The 22,076-nt window shown below is 42.4% G+C and overlaps 1 protein-coding gene across 2 annotated transcripts in view; it reads left to right on the top strand.

Annotated features, from left to right (window-relative positions):
- gnal (guanine nucleotide binding protein (G protein), alpha activating activity polypeptide, olfactory type) overlaps positions 1-22,076 on the top strand; it is a 188,523-nt gene that overhangs the window by 123,903 nt on the left and 42,544 nt on the right. The window contains exons 9-10 of one of the 2 annotated variants that reach the window (XM_089125828.1): positions 461-581; positions 3,900-4,030. In XM_089125828.1, the coding sequence (XP_088981954.1) occupies positions 461-581; positions 3,900-4,030 (252 nt within the window). The remainder of the gene's footprint in view (positions 1-460; positions 582-3,899; positions 4,031-22,076) is intronic. The other variant, XM_089125829.1, reaches the window with a different exon arrangement.

Genomic DNA, 22,076 nt, shown 5'->3' with positions numbered 1-22,076 from the left:
GTTTTGGACATACATGAGTTTCATCGGGCAGTGACAATATATATATATATATATATGTGTTTGTGTGTGTGTGTACGGTATATATGTATATGTATATATATATACTGTATGTGTGTGTGTGTGTGTGTGTGTGTGTGTGTTTAAATGATGTCTAGCTTATAAAGTTATCTCTTCACAATATGTGAAGATTAAAATGCTCAACTCATATGGATACCTTTGACAACGCCTTTAAAACATTTTTGAATCTTTTAAAATTTGGTTACCTGGACTTTCAATACGAGGGACAGAAACTTTCTCATTAAAAATATAAAAATTTTATATTTCGAAAATGAACCAAAGTCTTATGGGTTTTGAACGATTTGAGGGAGAGTAGATGGTGACAGAAGTAAAATTTGTGGGTTAATTATCACTTTAAGTGTGTGCTTGGTTATTATATATTTCTTCCTGTCTATATTCACAGATGTGACCGCCATCATCTTCGTGGCAGCCAGTAGCAGTTATAACATGGTCATAAGGGAAGACAACAGCACCAACCGGTTGCGCGAATCTCTTGATCTGTTCCGCAGCATCTGGACTAACAGGTTTCACAGTTCTGCTGTTTCTTGGGAGTTTTCAGTTCCCGTCCCAAGTGCTGCAGAAGTTATCCTGAAGTGCATCTATATGTTTGTAACAGTTACCGATTATTTTTATTAGAGGTCAGCAATAGGGCTGGATGATGTGCTGAATATTCACAGTGTGTGTATATATATATATATATATATATATATATATATACACACACACACCTGTCATAACTTTCAGAGAGATTGGCGTGATAATAAAGATTGGCATGGTAATGGATTTGTAAGACATGCTGCTTTTTACAAACTGCTCCGAGACTTGAGTGACAATCCAAGTGCAGAATTTATTAGGACAGTCCAGAAACACTCAAAACAGCAGGCAACAATCCAAATAAACAGCAAGGAAATAAACAGACAAAAGGGTAATCCAATAGACAGGCAGAGAACCCAAAAACCAAGGTACATGAAATCACAAATAACACTCAGATATGTGTAACATATGTGTAACTGCAATAAATGACAGAGTGAAACAGGCTTTTGTAGACAAGAGTTAAAGAGTAACAGCTGTAGACAATCAGTGATGAAGGAATGGGGCAGAGGATTATGGGGGATTATCCATATCTGTCGTAGATGGAATGGCAATGAACTCTAGTCCATGGAGTGCCCAGCTGAGTACCTCAAGGGCACTCCAACTGGTGATCAGGACATATCCCCCCACCTAAGGAGAAGCTTTCAGTTGCTCCTAATATGGTCAACGAAGTCCAGGAGCGAGGCGGACCAGGGGCCGACCAGGGGCGGGAGGGCCAAGTCCAAGGGCAGCAAGGGGAGAGTAAGTGGCCAGGGCGGCACAGAATGGACAAGTGGCCAGGGTGGGAGCAGCCTGGGATGATGACAACCAGGGGAGCAGAATACCCCCAGGACAGATCTGGTGGAACTGGAGATCAACATGGCTGATCAGATGAAATTGAAACAGAGCACAGAGAGGGTAAGCGTTGGCTTCAGGGCCCATGTCAAAACATGCTGGAAGCCTTTTCATGAAAGGATGACACCATGGGGAAGAGTACCTCTAGTGGATACCAGGGAAACACAAACCAGACACTGTGACAGTTCCAAATCTCAGGGACGACCACTATAGTTGTATCAGGGCAGACAAGAAAATGTGGGACGACCTCCGTGGTCGCATCAATGCAGCTAGGAAGTTCACGGGCTGGAACCAACACAGGACTGAGCTCTGAGGCTAGAGCGGGCTCTGGAGCGGACTCATGGCCTGGATTGGACTCAGTGTGCATCCCAAACACACAAAATAGACGCTGCTGTAATGTGCTGTCAACAGTGGGACCACCTCTGAGATCCCCAGACTGGATTCGACTGCAGAGATCACAACTGCTCTGAGACTTGAGGAAGATGCAAATGCAGCATTTATTAGGACAATCCAGAATTATAATCAAAACAGCAGGAAATGGTAGGGATGGCTGACGCGAAACAGACATTCCGAAGCTTTGCGAGATCCCGAAGCAAAAATGATTCGAAACACCTGCTCTTCGAAACAATTGCTCTTTCAAGAACTACGCCCGCCCGCCCGCCCGCCAACTGTTTCATTGCTTCACAAAGCCTCGATCTGCCCATCACTAGGAAATGGGTCAAAACACAAGCCAACAATCCAAATAATAACGCTCAGAAATGCAGTGTAACACTAGCTAAAACCTTGCAAAAAATGACAGAATGAACCAGGCTTTTATAGACAGAAATAATAAGTAACAGCTGTAGACAATCAATGAGGATGAAACGGATCATAGAATTATGGGGGATGGAGTCTTTGATGGAATGGCAATGAACACTAGTCCGTGATGGAGTGCCCCCTGGTGGCTCTCAAGGGCACTCCAGTGGGTGATCGTGACACTGCTGCTGCTGCTGCACATGTAACACACATGAATTAATCCCCCGTAGCAGATCTATTAGGTGGAGAATTTCTGGAAGCGTGCTATAGACCACTAACAGAATCACTAGCAATATTTGAATGTTGAGCCGCAGCTCATTGGCCTATCAGCTACGCTATGTAGATAATGATGTTGATCCTGGATGTTGTCATCTGCAATCGAGATGACCGTAACATTAGGCGTCTCCCTGTAAACCCCCGCTTTCAAATTAATCTTGTTACCCACTATATTTATTTTAATATATTATATATCTTTATAAATATATGGTTTATTTAAGTCCCACTTGAGTACACCTCAGTGAGAGGTGGTTCCTCTGTGTACAAATTTATCAAAAACATTTTGGGACAAGGTTTTAACTCTGACTGAGTTGTCATTGTAAGACAGTTTAGTTAGCACCTTTGTTTGTTTGTCTGAGTTAGCAACAGTAACTAAGAGGGTGGGGCTTACCGACAGGTCAATTGCATAAACGCAGCAGCTAATTTGCTTAGTAAATTACTCCACAGACTATTAAACATAACACTAAATTATGATTGGTATAACATTATGATTGCTCATTTACTGTAATAAGCAAAGCACACAATATGGGTGGGATATGGAGTATGCACAGGGAAATGGAGTAAAAGTGTCACGTGTGGTTGCAGGAAGGCAGACAAAGATGATGATAAATTCCCACCACAAAGGTTTAATGGTAAAACTATAAAGGATAACAGACAGGTAGCAACACACACTATGCACATCATAGATCAGACAAAGATTGACTGAACAGACGGAACTTAAATTCAAACACAGACGACAATGATTAACTGAACACAGGTGATACAGATGAACTGAAAATGACAATGAAGATGACACGTGACATGTGATGACAGGCAGAGATGTCCAATGAAAACAAACTAAACAAAACACAAACTGTGACAAAAAGAGTGTTCACTTTTCTTAGTTGTTGATTTCAGATGCTTTCTATAAGCGTGTTGCAGACTGATAACAACATTGCTACCAATATTTGAATACTATAATGCAACTGCGCTATTTAGATAATAATGTGATCGCTACCAAATGATTTAAGGACCTTATCAGCCTGTGCCATCTAGAGTTTCATGCCAGAACTAGGTATATTTATAAATCTATAAATCTTTGATTGCCACATATACTGTATATTATATTTTCCAGCAAAATAACTATACAGTTATTGTGATGTAAAAATTCCTACAGGGATCTTTTTGGTCATTGCATCCATGCCTAAATTTTTTTTTATTTTTTAAGTCAAAGAGAGAAGACAAGTTTAAATACAAAGGCTTATCGCGTAAAATGCTGGCTCAAAGCTAGAACGTCTAGAATTTTCATCAGATAAATAAATATAAAGACATGCTCAAACTGTCTCACTCTGTGTGTTTTCAAACAGGTTTTTAAGGACCATTTCAGTGATCTTGTTCCTCAACAAACAGGACATGCTGGCAGAAAAGATCCTGGCAGGAAAATCCAAACTTGAAGATTATTTTCCAGAGTATGCTCGCTACACACTTCCTCCTGAAGGTAATATCATATGATCACATATCTAACTAGAGATAGAGTGGTATGAAAATATGTGCTAGAAATATTCAAAAAGTTCAAGTTCAAAAAGTTAAAAGTATTCAAATTAAAATCATTTTAAGAAGTATTATATTAGCTCCCTTGCTTAAACGTACAGTATGCGATTTTTGGCCACCAGGGGTCACTCGTTTAAAATAATAACAAAAGACGTACTTTGAAGACGTCGGGAAAGAGCGTGGGCTCACGGGAGTTGTTGTCGCTGTCAATGACAACCAGCTCAGCTCATGACATGACATCATCGTTTCACAAAATATACGGATATACGGCATCTCTCTGTAGATTTAGCTTGTCAAGAAGCTCTAAATGCAACCCCAATGTTTACCTGTGTCATGCTTCTCCTGTCCCAAACCCTTCTCGGGTCATATTTTTCAGGTACGTTTGAGCTTTAGCTAATGAGCTGGCTGTAGCAGCAGAACGTGCAGGCAAAGCGTAATCGTGGTCCATAGCAACTATTATACAGACGAATATAAATATTAATATTACGCTACTTCAATGAATGACCTATTTTAGAATATTTTTCATATATAGAGCGCACCGGATTATAAAGCACATAAGATACTGCAGTCAAACGTTTGACTGGGTTTGCGTTATTCATCCACTATGCTGAAGGCTAAAGGGAATGTAGAGAGTGCGCGGCGCCGGAGGTGAGGCGTTTATTTAGTAAGCATGAGAGAGCTGAAGCGGGCACGTACATTCGCAGCCTGACTCATAAGAGTATTCAATGTGCGCGGCTCCCTAACAGCATTGCTGCTGTTACATTGTTGCTGTTACAGCAACAGTTGGCTGATTTGAATGAGACGACCCGGTTACTGTGAACGGGGAGCGCTTTGTGCGCGAGCAGCGGGGACAGTGTGTCTGTTAAGAGTGAGCGCTCGTGAGCGGGCACGTGATTTACACATAAAAATACGTACTACTTTTTTTTCTTCGTCATTTTCTTTGCTTTATTGGCGGTAGTCCAGTGTTCCCCTTTGTGTTTGGCGGTTTCGCCGGGTTCCGCAAGGAAGTTAGAGAAAATAGAGGAGTCAAAGGTTATATGACGCCATAGACGGGCGACGAAACGGAAATAAAGAAACGTCCCGTGTCTTCGAATTAAACTATAAATTTCTCCGTATTTGAAATTTGGTGGAAACTGTCGGGATAATGTAAGTACATATCTAACAGAAATATATAACATAGATACAGTTATTTTTGCTATTTTTAATGCAGAAAAATACATATTGTGGCTTTAAGTGTGTATCCAATATTGTTATTTTACCTATTTTGATCTCAGATCACTCTCCTATTTTTTGTAATATCATACCTATTACAGCTCATGCTAAATTCCGTAGATGGCACTTTAATGACTCCCTGTTGTATGATGCTACATATATGGACCAACTTAGATCTGGGCTTACAGAATTTTTGGAAAGTAATACGGATCATTGCTCAAACCCTTAGGTGTTATGGGAGGTTACTAAATGCTATCTACTAGGGAACTGCATTGCCTTTTCTTCAAAGGCTAAGCATCTTAAAAATAAGCGCTTTGACTATCTTGAACAAGAAATAAGGTCTTTGGAACACCAGCAGTTTCAATCTTTTCTCAGAAGAGGCTGCTCAGAATTTGTCATTGTTGAAAAAAGAGTACAATAGCTTATCAATGTCTAAAGCCGAGTTCATCATTCACAGAACTAAGCAAAAATATTATTTTCATTCAGATAGAACTAGCCATCTGCTTGCATTGAGGTTAAAGGCAACCGAGTCCAAAGCAAATATTCATATGTTAAAAAACAGTGATGGCAAAATAGTCACAGATCCTAGGGCTATTAACAATAGCTTTAAAGTGTTTTATTCCACATTGTACTCTTCAGAGGTGGTTCTTGACAGACACGTATGCAAAACATTTTTAGAGAACTTGAACTTGCCTCTCCTACCAGAAGAGGACAGAGACATTCTAATGATGAAGAGAAGAACTTCTAATGTTGGAGGAATTTTATAATGCGGCCAAATCTCTTAAAAAAAGAAAAATCCCCCGGCCCTGATGGAATTCCCCCAGAGCTTTACCTGGCTGTTTGGGAACATGGTATGCTTCATAGGGACCAGAACACAGCGCTTATAATTTTGTTACATAAGAAAGGTAAAGATGCATTGAATTGTTCTAGTTACCGCCCAATATCTTTAAAGGGCACCTATTATGCCCCTTTTTACAAGATGTAATATTGGTCTCTGGTGTCCCTAGAATGTATTTGTTAAGTTTCAGCTCAAAATACCCCATAGTTAATTTATTATAACCATTTGAAAATGTAATTTTGGGGCCTGCTTAAAAATGACCTGTTTCGGAGGTATACGGCTTTAAATGCAAATGAGCTGCATATCCCCGCCCTGCCTTTGGATGAGGGCGTAACTTGATACCTATGGCAGTCGGTAAGCAGAAGGGCTAAGAGAGTGAGAGACGCGCTGTTTTGAATGTCATTCAGCGTACGTTTGAATCGGAATATACAAATAATACGAAGAGACTCCGGCAGAATAAACATAAATGAGAATGGACCAGTACGTCTCGGTATGGTTATTTGATACATTTATGTACTTTAGCGTTGTAATCGCGTTCCCTTTGAAATGATGGGCAAGTGCAACACACACACACAGACACACATAAACACTAATGCTGGCGCAATTTTTTTGAAATTACACAATTATATAGCCTACACAGGCATCCTACGATGACAACAACTTTAGACGCATTTGTTGTTGAATTGGCTGACATTGACTGAAAAGACTATTTGCTCAAAAATCATAAAACACACTTACTGTTACTGGATGTGACGGTGGATCGCAAACAGTAGATGACGATCCACAGTCGAGGATTAACTTTTAAGCTACAACAACAGGATTAACCCACGAGTCCACGACAGAACACTTATGTTTCCAAGAGACATTACTGGCTGTCGTCGTTGAAACAATGGAGGATGATGTGTACAGATCACCGAGGGCGGGGTCTAGGCCACAGCCACACTGTCAATCAAACCCCTGTCTCCCTTTCTACGTCACAAAGAGCTGAATCTCAGAACAGCTCGTTCTGAGGCAGTGCATATGATTTATTGAGATTGTAAAAAAAAACACTGGGTGGATTTTGATCATTCTAGGGTGGTTTTGCTCACACACTGCCAACACACATTTATGTTCAAACACCATGTAAAAGTGAATTTTCCATAATAGGTGCCCTTTAATTAATAGTGATGTTAAAATTCTGGCCAAAGCCCTGGTTTCCCGGATTGAGCCCTTCATGGATACTTTGATTCATTATGACCAAACTGGATTTCTTAGAGGGCAAGTGGCCCCAGATAATATGCAACGTTAATTGCACATCATTGAACATTCTCATATATATACTGACACTTGCGCAGTTTTTTCCCTTGACGCGCTCAAAGCTTTTGACAAACTTTAGTGGGACTTTTTATGGACAGTACTGGAACACTTTGGTCTCGGTCCTAAATTCATATATGCCATTCAAACTCTTTATAGTAACCCAATAGCTTCTATTTCAACACGCACTTCTCAGTCTTTACCCTTTCTATTACAGAGGGGTTGTCGTCAAGGCTGTCCCCTTTCACTTCTTTTTGCGCTTTCACTGGAACCCTTAGCCCAAGCTCTCAGACAAAGCTAAGTTATTGCTCCAATTACTTTATTTGGGTCGCAACATTATATATTGTTTTATGCGGATGACATCATTTTGTATTCAGACTTAAAAAACTCTATACCTAATGTCCTAAAGTTATTCCACCATTTCGGTAGTATGTCTGGATGCATGATAAATTGGGATAAATCCTCCTTAATGGCGTTTTCTACCAGAAAGACTCGGGAGAATAAATACTGTAACAATAAATACATTTATTGATAGCCCAGCAAGCAATTAAGTCCTTTGGCGTAGGCCCCGTCTATAGCTCGCAATCCGAGGGTCCGGTCTCTGCATTTCCTGCCTGAAGACGAAGGCAGGGGCGCAGCCAACCCCCCCGGGAGGTATAGGAAGGGACCATCCTGTGGTGGTGGGGAGGATGGAAGGGAAGGAACCATCTTGGAGGTGGTAGGATGGGAGGGAAGGAACCATCTTGGAGTTGGTGGGGAGGATGGAGGTAAATGAAAGCGTCAGCATCTGCAAACTCAAACATGTGTAAGTACCGGTCTTTTATACCGCAAGCATTAGACACGATTGGATAGATGAGAAGGTAATTAGTGACGCAACGATTGAGTCTTCCTGGCAGAACTTAACGCTAATAAAGCTTCCATTTCTACCAGAAAGACTCGGGAGAATAAATACATTTATTGATAGCTCAGCAAGCAATTAAGTTCTTTTGTGTAGGCCTCGTCCATAGCTCGCAATCCGAGGGTCCGGACTCTGCATTTCCTGCCTGAAGACGAAGGCAGGGGCGCAGCCAACCCCCAAAAACAGGTGGAAGATAATTCCACCAGGACGGAGCCCACCCCCAAAAGAACGGTAAAGAAAAGTATACCCACCAGTCGTGTATCCTGTAGAACCTAAAATAGAAAGAAAAGGGAGTTAATAATAGCATGAACATGAAATGTAGAAAGCCTCGTAGCCAATAACAAAATAGTAAGATGACACTTCATAGTGAGCCTGAAAGGAACTATGAGAAGGCATGAATAATGCACTATGCATTTATGTTCTGCTGCTTTATGTACATTAGCATTTATCCATGCTGACGCTTTCATCCAGAGTGACTTTTGTTTTGAGACAAACTTACGTCTGATCGAAGCCAGTTCCTTATAAATGAATTGGAGGGAATCAAGTGTTGTGGAATAGTGACTTAAACTGTGGGGAGGCTAACTTAGGACATGTCATTGGAACACAAGCTGTTATAGGAACACTGAGAAAAGACCGCCTTGGCCATACAGAACCGGCCATATAGGACAAGCCATTACAGACCACACATAGACATGGCCTCGATGGACCACGCAGAACCAGGCCACATTGGCCACACAGACACGGCCACGATGGACCACACAGAACAGCCACATAGGGCAAGGCCTCATGGAACACACAGTGACAAGGCTGCGATGGACCACACAGAACAGAGCCACGATGGGCCAGGCCACCTTGGGCCACAAAGAGACAAGGCCACGATGGACCACACAGAACAGAGCCACATTGGGCCAGGCCTCATTGGACCACACAGAACAGGTCACCTAGGGCCATACACAGAGCAGGCCTCCTTAGACCGCAATCTGGCCACATTGGACCACACGGCCATGATAGACCACAGAGACAAGGCCGCCCGGCCACATGGCCTTGCTAGACCACAGAGACGAGGCCGCGATGAGCCACATCGGCCTCTAATGCCGCACATAGAACAAGGTAGACTAGACAAGGCCACACATAACCAGGCCACAAGGACCACATGGACATTTTTAGCGAGGCAGCAATGCCTCAGGCCGCTTGGCCACACAGACAACGGCCACTTGGCCACATTAAACAGTGCCCCTAAGGACCACTGGCCTTTTTTACATATAGGACAAGGCAACTTGTGCCACAAGGCCACTATAGACCACACGGAACAAGCCACACAGACAACGGCCACTAGGCCACATTGAACGGCGCCCACTAGGGGCCACTGACCACTGGCCTTTTTTACATACAGGACAAGGCAACTTGTGCCACAAGGCCTTTAGACCCACACAGAGACAAGGCCCGCTGGGCCACAAGGCTGCTAAAGCCACAGAGAAACAGAACCACTCATAGACAAGGCCTTAGGCCACATAGAACCAATGCCATAACTGGCCACAAGACCATGGGACAAGGCCACATTAGGCTACACGGTCACAGTAGACCACACTGAACATAGAATGAGTCTGCAAGAGCCATGATATCGTACGCCCACACTAAGACGAGGTCACACAGGGACACTGGCCACTAGGCCACACAGAACCAAGACCATAAGGGCCACAAGACCATATAGTCCACACATAGGACAGGGCAACATTATGCCACAAGGCTTCGAGACCCACACAGAGACAAGGCCCGCTGGGCCACAGGCTTCTAATGCCACACGGAAACAAGGCCAACAAGACACAGCCACTAGGCCACACAGAACCATGCCGTAACAGGCCACAAGACCACAGGACAAGGCCACATTAGGCTACACGGTCACAGTAGACCACACGGAACATATATTTCATGTTTTTTTGTTTTTTGTTTTTTTTTCTCTCTCCATGAGGCCACCTGGGACGAGACCACAACGCCTACTAATGCCACATAAAGACAAGGGCCACATTAAGACGAGGCCACTAGGCCACATATAGACAATGACTTATGACCATGAAAGCAAACTGATTTAAAGACCAATATGACTCCGGAATATAATGGCACCACCACCAGTAGTTGCAAAGGTTATTTACCTGAACCGTTTAGTGAAGAGCTTGCTGAGCGCTGAGGATGATGTTTGGATCAGGTCGTATGCATGACTCGAATATAGAGGAAGACCATCTGCCCAGGATTTTACTGGCTGCGGTAGAAATGCCACGTTCGGCTGCTGTCGTGGCATCCCCAATCCTGAAGGAATAACCAGTATACTGAAGGGAGATAACTGTAGCTTTTGAGGACAGAAACTTGAGTCCTGAACTAGGCTTAGAGAGAAGTGCTCGTTAGTTAGGATAAATGAAGGGGAATTTAAAGAAATTAAATCATAGATGAGAAGGGACATAATTGCAGAGCTTTGAGAGTCATTCTTAGAGTTCTTAAGACAGAGAGTAAAGAAATTAGGTGAGAAACGCAGATCAGAACAAGACCATGGGGAAATCGGAGTATTTAGCTCCTGGAGTAAGTCCCCTGGATGCATGAGCCATGAACGCTGTAATAAACATAGCCATCTGAATAACAATAGATAAGAGACCATTGCGGACAGTAGGTAATAAAGAGGGGGTGGAAGGATTTTGATTTCTAACTTGCTTAGTGTGCAATGCTACTGTATAAACATAATCAACATCTTCAAGGTTACAACACTCAGAGTTCAAGCAATGGGAGAATTAAAGAATTGCTTTTTAAAGGTTAGAACAGCTCTGAGGGTAGCAAACAAAATTCCTCCTGTTTAGTGCATCACAACCTAAATTAACATGAATCCTCCCAACTGGACATGATTTAAAGAATATTGAGACAGAATAAGCTAATTAGTGACTAGAGATAGCTACGATGAGCTACACAATTCATCATTAACCATTCGGAATGTTGTCTGTTGACACTTGAGTCTCTGCATCTTGAATGATTCCGGTTGAACAAGCGAAAAGTTCAAAATTGTTGGTGAGAGGTAGACGAAGCTGCAAAACAAGCTATTGAAACTCCCACCCCTGTACCAGGAGTAGCAGTCCTGCCACATCCAAAGGGATAGACAAAATGATATGCTTAATCATCTTCGAAATGATCATTCCAACCTGCTATTCAAAATTATCTGTGGGGAATTCTGATCCAAAACACACCGGAAACCCACCAAATATCCTGTGAAAAGGGCACAATTATAAACTTTTTTTTTTTTTTTTTGTGATTCAATGTGATTGACAGGCATTTATCCAAAGAAAAGCAAAAAATAACTAATTTAACAAACTCTGTTAGAGGAGGGCAGGGTGATGGATACAGGTCTCTGAAGGCCAAAAGCCATCTGAAAGCCTGAAACAAAGAGTGAAAGCGCATAGCTATGGATTTCATTGCAAGAATAATTGCAACCTTAATTATGAAATTGAAAACAATTGATAGAAAAATTAACATCTCAGGAACGGTATGATCGCCTAACAATAAGATCTGCCTTGATGACAACCATGCTTTGTTAGCACAATGATACAATATATTTTGAGACCACGCCAAATCCTTAAGGATGCTAACGACCGCCATAGAATGACTTAAAAGCGGAAGAAACGAACCTTGAGTGAGCTTAGAAGATTCATCTAGCCTTTACAGATCTAGATAACTGAATCGGAGATTGGACATGCACCCTTTGATTAGTGTTTTTTTTTTTTTTTTTTTTTTTTTTTTCTATACCGGTTAAATTTGACTTCTAAATACGGTACTTACCTCAAGTAAGGTGACAGTCCAGTCAAGAAGCTACTAACATTACCTAAATGATACGTGATCTGTTGTCTTTTGAGCGTAGAATCCTTTTCTCAGATGACTTACATGGCTTCCAGTTTGCTATTTGCAGAAATAGGCCCATTCATGGCTGGGAGATCACTGGCCACAACAGTTGAGACTCTTGAATAGAAAGATCCATGAACATGTAAATCATACAGTTGAGCAAAGACAATGCCACTCGAGTCTCCTTCACTAATTAGTTCTGTTGATTGGTTTGACTTGAAAAACAAATGTGACTGTTCGTTCTATTGAGTAAGTGGTTTTTGCTAAGAATATGTAGCTTTTGACAAGAGCATCCTTAGTCTGCATTTCTGTACATTAATGTGTAAATACCATCACGTAAAATATTCTATAAACATATGGATTAAGTAGTCGCCATGAACGGTTGAATATTACAGTGATTGTAGATATTTCCAATATTGTAGATCTAATTTCATTAAGGAACTTATAAAATGAATTAAAGTAAGCCTAAATATGTTGAAATAGTTGTTTGTGAAATTACAACACTTAAACAAGTATAATTAACTGCCATTGTAGAAATATCCACTACAGTAGCCAAATTAACAACTTCCCTTTAACTCATATTCGTTCATTCATTCATTTACTATTAAATCAGTTACTCAGTTGTTAGTGGGTACTTGCAAACTGTCCACGAGAGCGTGATATCAACAACGCTGTCGCTGATTATTATATCACTGTACTGTGGAATTAGCCTGGCTGCGCCCTCCTACGCACTTCCGCTCAATTTCATTTTACTTCAGTACTGCGTCTGGGATCGCTCCATATCCTTAGGTTTCCAGAAAACAATTTTTTGTAGGACCAATCAGCGAATAGAGGGAGTGGCTGAGAACGATGACTTTGATGTAAGCACGTCAGTTTGAGTTCAGTAATGGCAGCGGAGAAAGACGTAAGAAAAGCTATTTGGTCCGTTGTTGGAAAAGAAACTGCCGAATATACAGCATTTAAAGCCGGATTGTTATCGTCTCACCTCTTGTTGCACAACGGAGGTCCAAGTGAAGGAGGCAGAAAGTTTGGAAGTTTGTGCTGGGCAGCTCGTGCACGATGACCGTGACATTTTGGACGGACGGTTTAGCCTGGTTTTCACGGTGGTTGACTTCAACTATGGTTGAAGATCCGCTCAGGAGTCATGTCAGTCACTCATATTCCCAACTGTATATTTACTGATTCTTGTGATGAATAGAACATTTTGAGCCCCTTTGTGCACTCGTGCAGGAGGTTGGTGTGTCAGTTTTACATGTTGTAAATCATATAAATTGGTTGTGATTTTTAAAAAATAATTGTCATAAATAAAAATGTGAAAAAACATACTTTGAAGATATTTGATTTTCAGTTTTAGATGGCAATAGTTGATTTGTTTTACTAAAAAAACTAAATGCCACATAAAAATGTACAAACACATACTTTGAAGACCATATTTAAGGTAATTAAGAAACAATAAGACGTAATATGAAAAATTGTTGTTTATTATCACATCTGCAGATAGAGACAAGACTGATCATTTACTGTAGCTGCTACAGCATTTGCGGCAGATCAGAAAACGACCACAGCGTCGTATTTGTAATGATTAGACACAGCTTCCACCGTTGAATGTATACATCACTGTCCTTCGTGTCAAATATACATTTCAAATTAATAATTGTTCCTAGAGTAACAAAACCTGCGGCGCTCGTTGACTGAAATCCTGGCAATTGTAAACCTAATCCTCTGATCATTCGCACTTGTTGTTTCCAGCCATTTCGGCGCGTGACATACGTCACTCACGACACCCCGTTAGCGATTGGCTATGGCAGATCGTGAGTGACTTTGTGCAGATCCAATAGATTTGAACTTTAATAGTGAACCCGCCTACAAGGAAGGAAACGTTTCTCAATGGAGCGGTTCCAGACTCTATGTGGAAATGAAATGAACTAGAGTCTGGTTGAACCAGGCTACTGTGGAATAGCTATCAGACGCGAAACTTGCTTACACTTGCTATGAACATTTCCCCTTTAAAGGCGAGCTATCACGGCACCGTTTCAGTCTGCAGATCAGGAGTAATTATAAACACGTTCGCCACGTCACCGTGAACTCCAATTTGAACTCTGTCGCTGGTGTAGGAAACAAAGGAGAATACTTACCTGGATGAAGTTTAATCATGATAGAGGAGACATATTAACAGGAGCTAGTGGGAGCGCCTACCAAAACTTGAAAAAAAACAACTTGAAAACCTTGGAAATGAAGCTTGAACTTGAACCAGCGAGAGAAGATCGCCTCTCGTGACTTGCAGAGTTGTTGATTCATGTACGTGGATCGGTGATCTGCGGGATAATGCGCCCGTGCAGACAGCGAGGTTCTTTGCTGGACAGGTTGTTGAGGATGACATTCTCTTCCTGCTGGATTATCCTGGCTGAGCTGAAGATGTTGAGGCTTTTGATGACGTAAATTGAACGGATTGGTTATACCCAGGGCGTTTTAGGCCTGGAGGCAGTAGCACCTCAATGCAGAACATGAGATCCACGGGGAGGAGTCGGATCACGATCCAAGGGGTGGAGATGGGTAGGATTAGGGTTGGGTTTAGGGATTAGGGGTGGGTTTAGAGATCAGGGGGCGGAGTTGGTTAGGTTTAGGTGTATGTAAGGTGGGAGGAGTTGGATCTGGATCCGACTCCTCCCCATGGATTTCATGTTCCGCAGTGAGGGCCATCTCCCTGGAGGAGCAGAATTTCTCACGAGAGGCCTTGGCTGATCGAAAACTCTCTGAAGACCACTGTGCATACGGGGAGATGCGGCGCTGAACGCGGGAACCTCGACGTGTAGCAGGAAATACGGCGGGACATATCCATCGTCCGAACTCAATTAGTAAACGATATGCGTGTCCTGTCGACTGAACGAGAGCATCAATGAAAGCGTCAGCATCTGAAAACTCAAACATGTGTAAGTACCGGTCTTTTATACCGCAAGCATTAGACACGATTGGATAGATGAGAAGGTAATTAGTGACGCAACGATTGAGTCTTCCTGGCAGAACTTAACGCTAAAGCTTCCATTAACATTATCCCTCACCACATTTCCCTTCCTAATAATATTATGTTCACTAAATCATTCACATATACCCAGGAATCAGAATAACGGATTCTCTGTCAAGAATCATCCAATTAAATTTAGTGAACTCAGCCAGAAAATAAAACTTGACCTTCAAAGATGGACTAACCTTCAGGTCTCAATGCAAGCCAGAATTAGTACAATTAAGTTGATTATTCTGCCACGCCTGAACTTCTTGTTTTTTATGGTACCATTTACGCCACCTCCCAAATATTTTAAAGAGTTAAACTCTGCAGTATCTAGATTTGTCTGGAATGGCAGACAGCCCAGAATACGTTTTTCTGTTTTGCAGCACGCAAAATTAGAAGGCGGCCTTGCCGTCCCTAATTTTCAGATTTATTACTGGGCATTCCAGATTAGAGCTATGCGAACTTGGATGGACAAAGACAGTAAAGTGCCATGGAGAAACATAGAACAGCTATCGTACATCCCCATAGACTTTAAGATCTGCCCTTCACAGGTATAGGACAACGCAACTCGCACCATAAATTTGGCAAAGTTATTTCATCCACTTTAGCTGCTTGGTATAGTGCTGAAAAAAACAATGGGCCATTCAAATAAATTCTCTCTGCAATCTCCTCTATGGCATAATGCTCACTTCTTGTCTGACCAACAACCTTTTGTTTACCCTTTTTGGTCATCTAAAGGGATTTTTACCTTTTCCAATATTTTTGATAGGACTGCGCACATTCCAGGATATTCAAGCAGAATACAGAATACAGCTTTTTTTTTTCTTGTACCTGAGGTTGCGATCTGCCATGATGAAAGCTTATGGCGTGCCATGGAATTCTGTTTTGACTGGCCACCCAATGTTTAACTGGATTAATCCTGCCAAAGATCCTAGTGGGGTGGTCTCAGTGATCTATAACCCTTTACTCAGTAGTGTTCACAAGCCTTTAAAGATACTATCAAAGTGGGATTTGGAACTTTCTTGGTTAGGATTCCACCCAGACCTCTAAAAACCTTAGTCATGTTCTCATTCATTTTAAGACTATCTATTGTTTCTATTATCAGTCCCTCCAGGATTTCGCGGGCCTTTTTTGTGATTGTTGCGGCCTAAAATGCCTGATGTTGCGGCCGCTTTTTTAAAAAGTTGCGATAAAAGTTGCGATGTTCTTCTGCATGTTTTTATAGGTTAAAACGGCAAAGATAGATAGATTTTTAACTTAAAATGCCCATATTATGCTTTTTGGCTTTTCTCCTTTCCTTTATTGTGTTGTTATATTTTTTGTGCATGTTATAGGTTTACTAAGAGAGAAAAGTCCAGAGTCCACCACAAAGGGACTTATTATGTCCCACAGAAAACACTGTTCATCATCTGCATCTGCTCTATTGTAGTCCAGAATTGACTTAAGAGACAAAGTCACACACTTTGTAACACACAAACAAACTAACTAACCATTAGTAACCATAAAAGGCAAAACAAACGATTTGAAGACACAGCAAAACCTAACAAACTAAGCTTCTTTTTTTTTTTTTAACCAAGATCTGCACCTGCAAAAAAGTCAATGTGCAGAACCTCACAAACATTAAGCAGCATTTATGTTGAAAGATGCCAATACTAATAAAGTGCAAAATGCAGTTTTAGGAATAGCCACTAAAGTTAAATGGTGGAAAAACCAAATGTTTGATAATGTATTTTAATATAGCTAATATAATATAGCCGCATATCCAATAAAGCTTAATTTTTTTTTGTGAGACAATAGAACGAGTCGGCTAGCTATTTTTTATGTGTAAAATTTTCTGAATTGAGAGTGTTCGGGAACTGGGTGAACTAATGCACTGTGATAGTGAGTAGCCTATTACAAGTGATAAACACAAGAAAAGAAAGGAAAATAAAATGGTCAAACTCAATTCTTTAAATATAAAACAAAAGAGAAGCAGATAAGTGATACGTCCGTGGAAACAACACTGCTCATTCGCGTCTGTCAGCTGCCGTGCTGCTCCTCTACTGCAGCCGTTCACTGAACAGGGACGCAGAGAGAGGTGTGACGGCAGGGAGAAAGCAAACCTCGCGCTCGCAGGATTGTGCTGGCAACATTTGGTTACTGAGGTTTGTCCAAAAAGCCGCTAGATTTGTCTCTAGTCGCTTTTTTATATCACTAAATATAGCGACAAAGACTAAGTTGGCAACATTGGCCTTTTCTGTTATTTTTGTAGGTAGCCTAAATGTGAGACGTTGGCAGTCCACATCTGCTGCGTCTTCTGAACAAAACAAGTGAGTTTGCTGACGTATGACGACGCTTTGCAGTAGACCGCGGCGCGATGATTCATCAAAGTTGCAGAAAAGTTGCGGTGATTTTTCAAAATTGCAAGGCGCACTGAATTCACGTGGATTTGTTGAAGTTGCGTTAATAGTTGCGATCAAGACATCGCGAAATCCTGGAGGGACTGTATTATACACTTTACAAGCGATATTGTATAAAACATATACCCAATCCATACTGCAGTTTCTGTAACCATGGCGCCACTGGCACATTTTTACATATGTTTTGGGACTGTCCAATGATTCAACCATTCTGGAAGTATGTGACTGTTAGGTTACATGATCTTACAGGCCTATAGACGCTTTCAGCAGTGACAACATAAACAAACGGTACTGCGCATGTCCGTTAATCTGGCCCAAACTTAACTTCCGGCAGACTTGCGGAGACAATCCATAACAAGTAAATAACCTAGTAGCTGGTATTTCTTGCCAGTCAAAGAAAATAAATGTTACCTGGCCAAACTGAAATGTGACACTACCAGACCCGTTGAACAAAAATTGGAGACAAGATGTTTTTCTACCGACGTATCTGTCTGATTTAGCTACCGCAGTGTTAAAAAAAACTAGGGACTTTAAGCAACAGCTACTGATAGAACGGCGACGGCAGCCGGAAATAAACAGTTAACTGCCGTAGCTAAAGAGCGCAAAAATCACCAAGCAACAGTAAAGAGGACGGCATAGGGAATAATTTAATCATCAGACAAAATATAAAAAGAAAGTGATTTTAAAAAGAAAGAGAAGGGTTGATTTTAGCACTTAATGATATACAGAAACGATTTCAATGCCACATAACCTAAAACATAACATTAACTCAACTGTCTTAATCTGTCGCGTAGTAACGACTACGGCAAATCAGCTGTTCTCCCGTAGTAGACGGTTACAGTAGAACGTCAAGAAGTAGCAGTTAATGTCGCGCATGCGCAATAGAACGCCAGAATGCCATTGCCGTTCCACCAGAGGCTGTTGCTTAAAGTCCCTACTGTGGCGAGCGCGACGGCGGGGTTTTATAAGGTTAACATAGCTCTCCTTATTAGATAGGCTTCTTACATACTTGCTAACCTTTTTTTAAGGTGGGTCTCCACATTGACAGCATGTTGGATGGATCTGTGCAGCGCTGTTTATGATACTAACCATTCAATACACAGACTGGTCCGCTGTCAATGTGTTTGCGAGAGAGAGAGAGAGAGAGAGAGAGAGAGAGAGAGAGAGTGCGAATATGCGCTGCACGCAACTCTGCAGTCAATTACAACTTTTCCCATCTTAAATTGTTAAAAACAGGGAAATCAATATGTGGCGGTCAGCGCTGATAATGTGGTGGGCTGCCGCTAATAAATGAATGGGAAACACTACCGGTTATCACTCAGATAAACATAGGCTATTTTAATACCGCCGTCTCCCTCATAGGAAACCTTGACATTTTTAAAAATTGCGTTTGCTCCCTAGGTCAGGTTGCACCCCACAGCTCAACAACCTGCTCATCACCTTAACTTTCACTGCATTTGTAGTCAATGCCATATTATCCAGTAAACACTAATAAACGAACAGAACGGAAGTTAACTTTGGGCCAGCTCATCACCATGGCAACGCGTCCGATGAAAGCGTCTATACCTGGATTTGGACCCATGTTTACTATTATTAAATGATGATTCAAAGTACCAATTTTCTTTACGCGACAAAAAAGTTTTGATGGCAGGGTTCACAGCTGCAAAGAAAGCTATTTTGCAGTGGATAACCCCAGATACAAATTTAAAGCAATTTTGGATAGTCTCATTTCATTACATAGTTTGCCTTGAATGTACATCTGCAAAGATCAATAAGGCAAAGTCGACCACTGTAAACACTTGGATGAATATAGCATCTACCCTGAAAGAGCTTCTTTGAATATTCTACAGTTGATAAGTTAGCTGCCAGTGTTTAAGTTGTGTCCTGTGTGTATGGTTGTTGTGTTTTTTGTTTTGTTTTTCCTAAATGTATCTCTATTCTCATTCTTGTATGATATGGGTTGTTTATTGATTGAAAATAAAAATCATAATCTCAAAAAAAAGAAGTATTATATTAAACCAACAAATAAAATCAGCAGCAATATGCAGTTTGTGTCTGCATTAATACAAAAAATATATATATAACATTAACATGTACCATGACAGGTAAAGGTTTCTCTAGTGCAGGCTTTAATAACAGCCCTAAAGGTACAGTAAGCAATTCCTGGTAAAACCAAAATATAGCTGCGAGCAGCGATGACGGGCCCAAGCCGGTGGCACCACAACCCCGGTTCCTTTAGTTACCTAAAGGCACCAGGGTGGTGGTGCTGCCAGCTTTGGCTCTTTCATCGCTGCTTGCAGCTATATTTATGTGTGTATATATATAGGCAAGTAATATATATATATATATATATATATATATACATAGCTTGTATATTTTATTTTTATTTTAAGGGACAAGACAGGATATTACTTGCCTGACCTGATTAGAACAATAATGTCTGTGTGTGTGAGTCGTGATTGAACAATGGAGACATAAAAACATACTGTACTCTGTCCTTTTATTCATACAGGAAATTATTCAAACTGGAATATATATATATATATATATACTATATATATATATATATATATAATTTGTGTACACTTGCAATATAACTCAACATTGTGCTTGTGTAAAACTATAAACTCTTGTCAAACTGCAACCTACAACTGTCAAGCAACCAAAATCTCTCTCTCTATCTCTCTCTCTCTCCAGTAGTTCCCTATCGAGGGAACTCAACACTGCGTCGATAAAATCGACTCTTTGGGGACGCTCCCTAAGCGTGCGCCTCTGAAGTATGAATGAAACTAATCCAATCCTGATTGGTGTTGCGTCGTGACGTAACATGTGACGGCATACCCGGAAGTATAAAAGTGACGCTGTCACAACACACACTAGCTTTCGCTCTTCAGCAAGCGCTTTATGTTGAAACTGTCTGTCTTATTTGGTGTTGTTTGTCTTATTATTGAAAGAAAGTATGGCCAGTGAACAATTCAAGAGGTGTGTGCATCCCTGCCCTCGTTTCATCACGGGTGGGGACGCACACTCTCTATGTGTGTATTGTTTGGGAGTGCAGCACGCACGGGCAGCTCTCGAGGGGGCTGCTTGTGAAATGTGTGAGGCTTTGCCTATTAGAGTGCTGCGCTCCCGGCTGGCGTGCTTTGACGAGCACGGTCAGGCTCGCGTTCCCCAGGGTTCCGGTCCCGCATATGTCGAGGCGATGCGGCGACTGAGATCCTGGGGTTCGCAGCGGGATCTGGCGGAGGAGAGTGAGAATGCTGAGGCATTTTCTCGCTCGCCATCGGCTGGTCCCGCAGCCTCTGAGAGTGGTGTGGGAGCCCGCGCTGCGGTTTCTCCTACCCGCGATCAGGTCCCGGTGCTTGAGCTGTCTACTTCTGAGGAAGGGGACGTGCTCAGCATCGATGCGGACGACCGTGATCTCAGCACGCCATCACGCGGCCTGGGTTATGAGGAGCTGGTGGAGGTTGTGACACGCGCTGTGGCCAGACTAAACATCAGCTGGCCACAACATGAGCAGGAAACGCAAGTCACCAGTAAAATGGACGAGCGTTACCTGCAGCGCAGGTCACAGCCTCACCGCCGGGGTCTGCCGTTTTTCCCTGATCTCCATAAAGAGATCTCGAGAACGTGGGAAAGACCGCATTCGTCCCGTATTTCGAGTCCCAATGTAATAGATTACAGCAATGTTATGGGGGCTCGAGATATGGGATATGGGAAGATGCCGAAGGTGGAGGAGGCTTTAGCGAGCTATCTCTCTCCCGAATCGGCGTCTTCCCTAAAGACCCCGGTGTTGCCTAGTAAGCCCTGCAGAGAGACATCTGCATTGGTGGGCAGGGCTTACATGGCGGCGGGTCGGGCTGGTTCGTGTCTGCACTCAATGGCGATTTTGCAGGCATACCAGGCCGACCTCCTGAAAGATTTGGATGAGGGGGAGGGGCCTACTCCTGAAGATGTCGCGGAGTTGAGGAAGGCCGCAGATTTGTCTCTCCGGGCCACTAGGGAAGCGGCCAGCGCTATTGGCCGCTCTATGGCGGCCATGGTGGCCACGGAGAGGCATCTGTGGCTGAACTTATCCGGTATTAAAGAAAAGGATAGGTCCTTCCTGCTGGATGCGCCGCTTTCGGCTTCTGGCCTGTTCGGCGACGCCGTTAATTCGGTTGTCGACAGGTTTCAGGAGTCGAGAAAACAATCTGCGGCGTTCCAGCAGTACCTCCCCCGGAAAGCGAAGGCCAAATCTAGTAGGGGGGGGCAAAGCAATCAGCCCCAGCCATCAGCCAGCTCCTCCCACAGGGCAGAGCAGAAGGAGAGCGTTTCCTCTAGAGCCCCCCCTCCGGGGTCTTGGCAACAGAGGAAACGCTCCCAAAAACCGAAGTCCTCCAGCCAGAGGGGCGACCTGAGGGACGTCATTCAGGCTAAGAGGACTTCGGAAAAGAGGTCCTAGCCAAGGCAGGACTTCAGAGGGCTGCCCCC

The sequence above is a fragment of the Pimephales promelas genome, chromosome 22, assembly GCF_988280905.1.
Source record: "Pimephales promelas chromosome 22, fPimPro1.hap1.1, whole genome shotgun sequence".
Lineage (NCBI taxonomy): Eukaryota > Metazoa > Chordata > Actinopteri > Cypriniformes > Leuciscidae > Pimephales > Pimephales promelas.
This window is presented reverse-complemented; position numbering and strand designations above follow the sequence as displayed.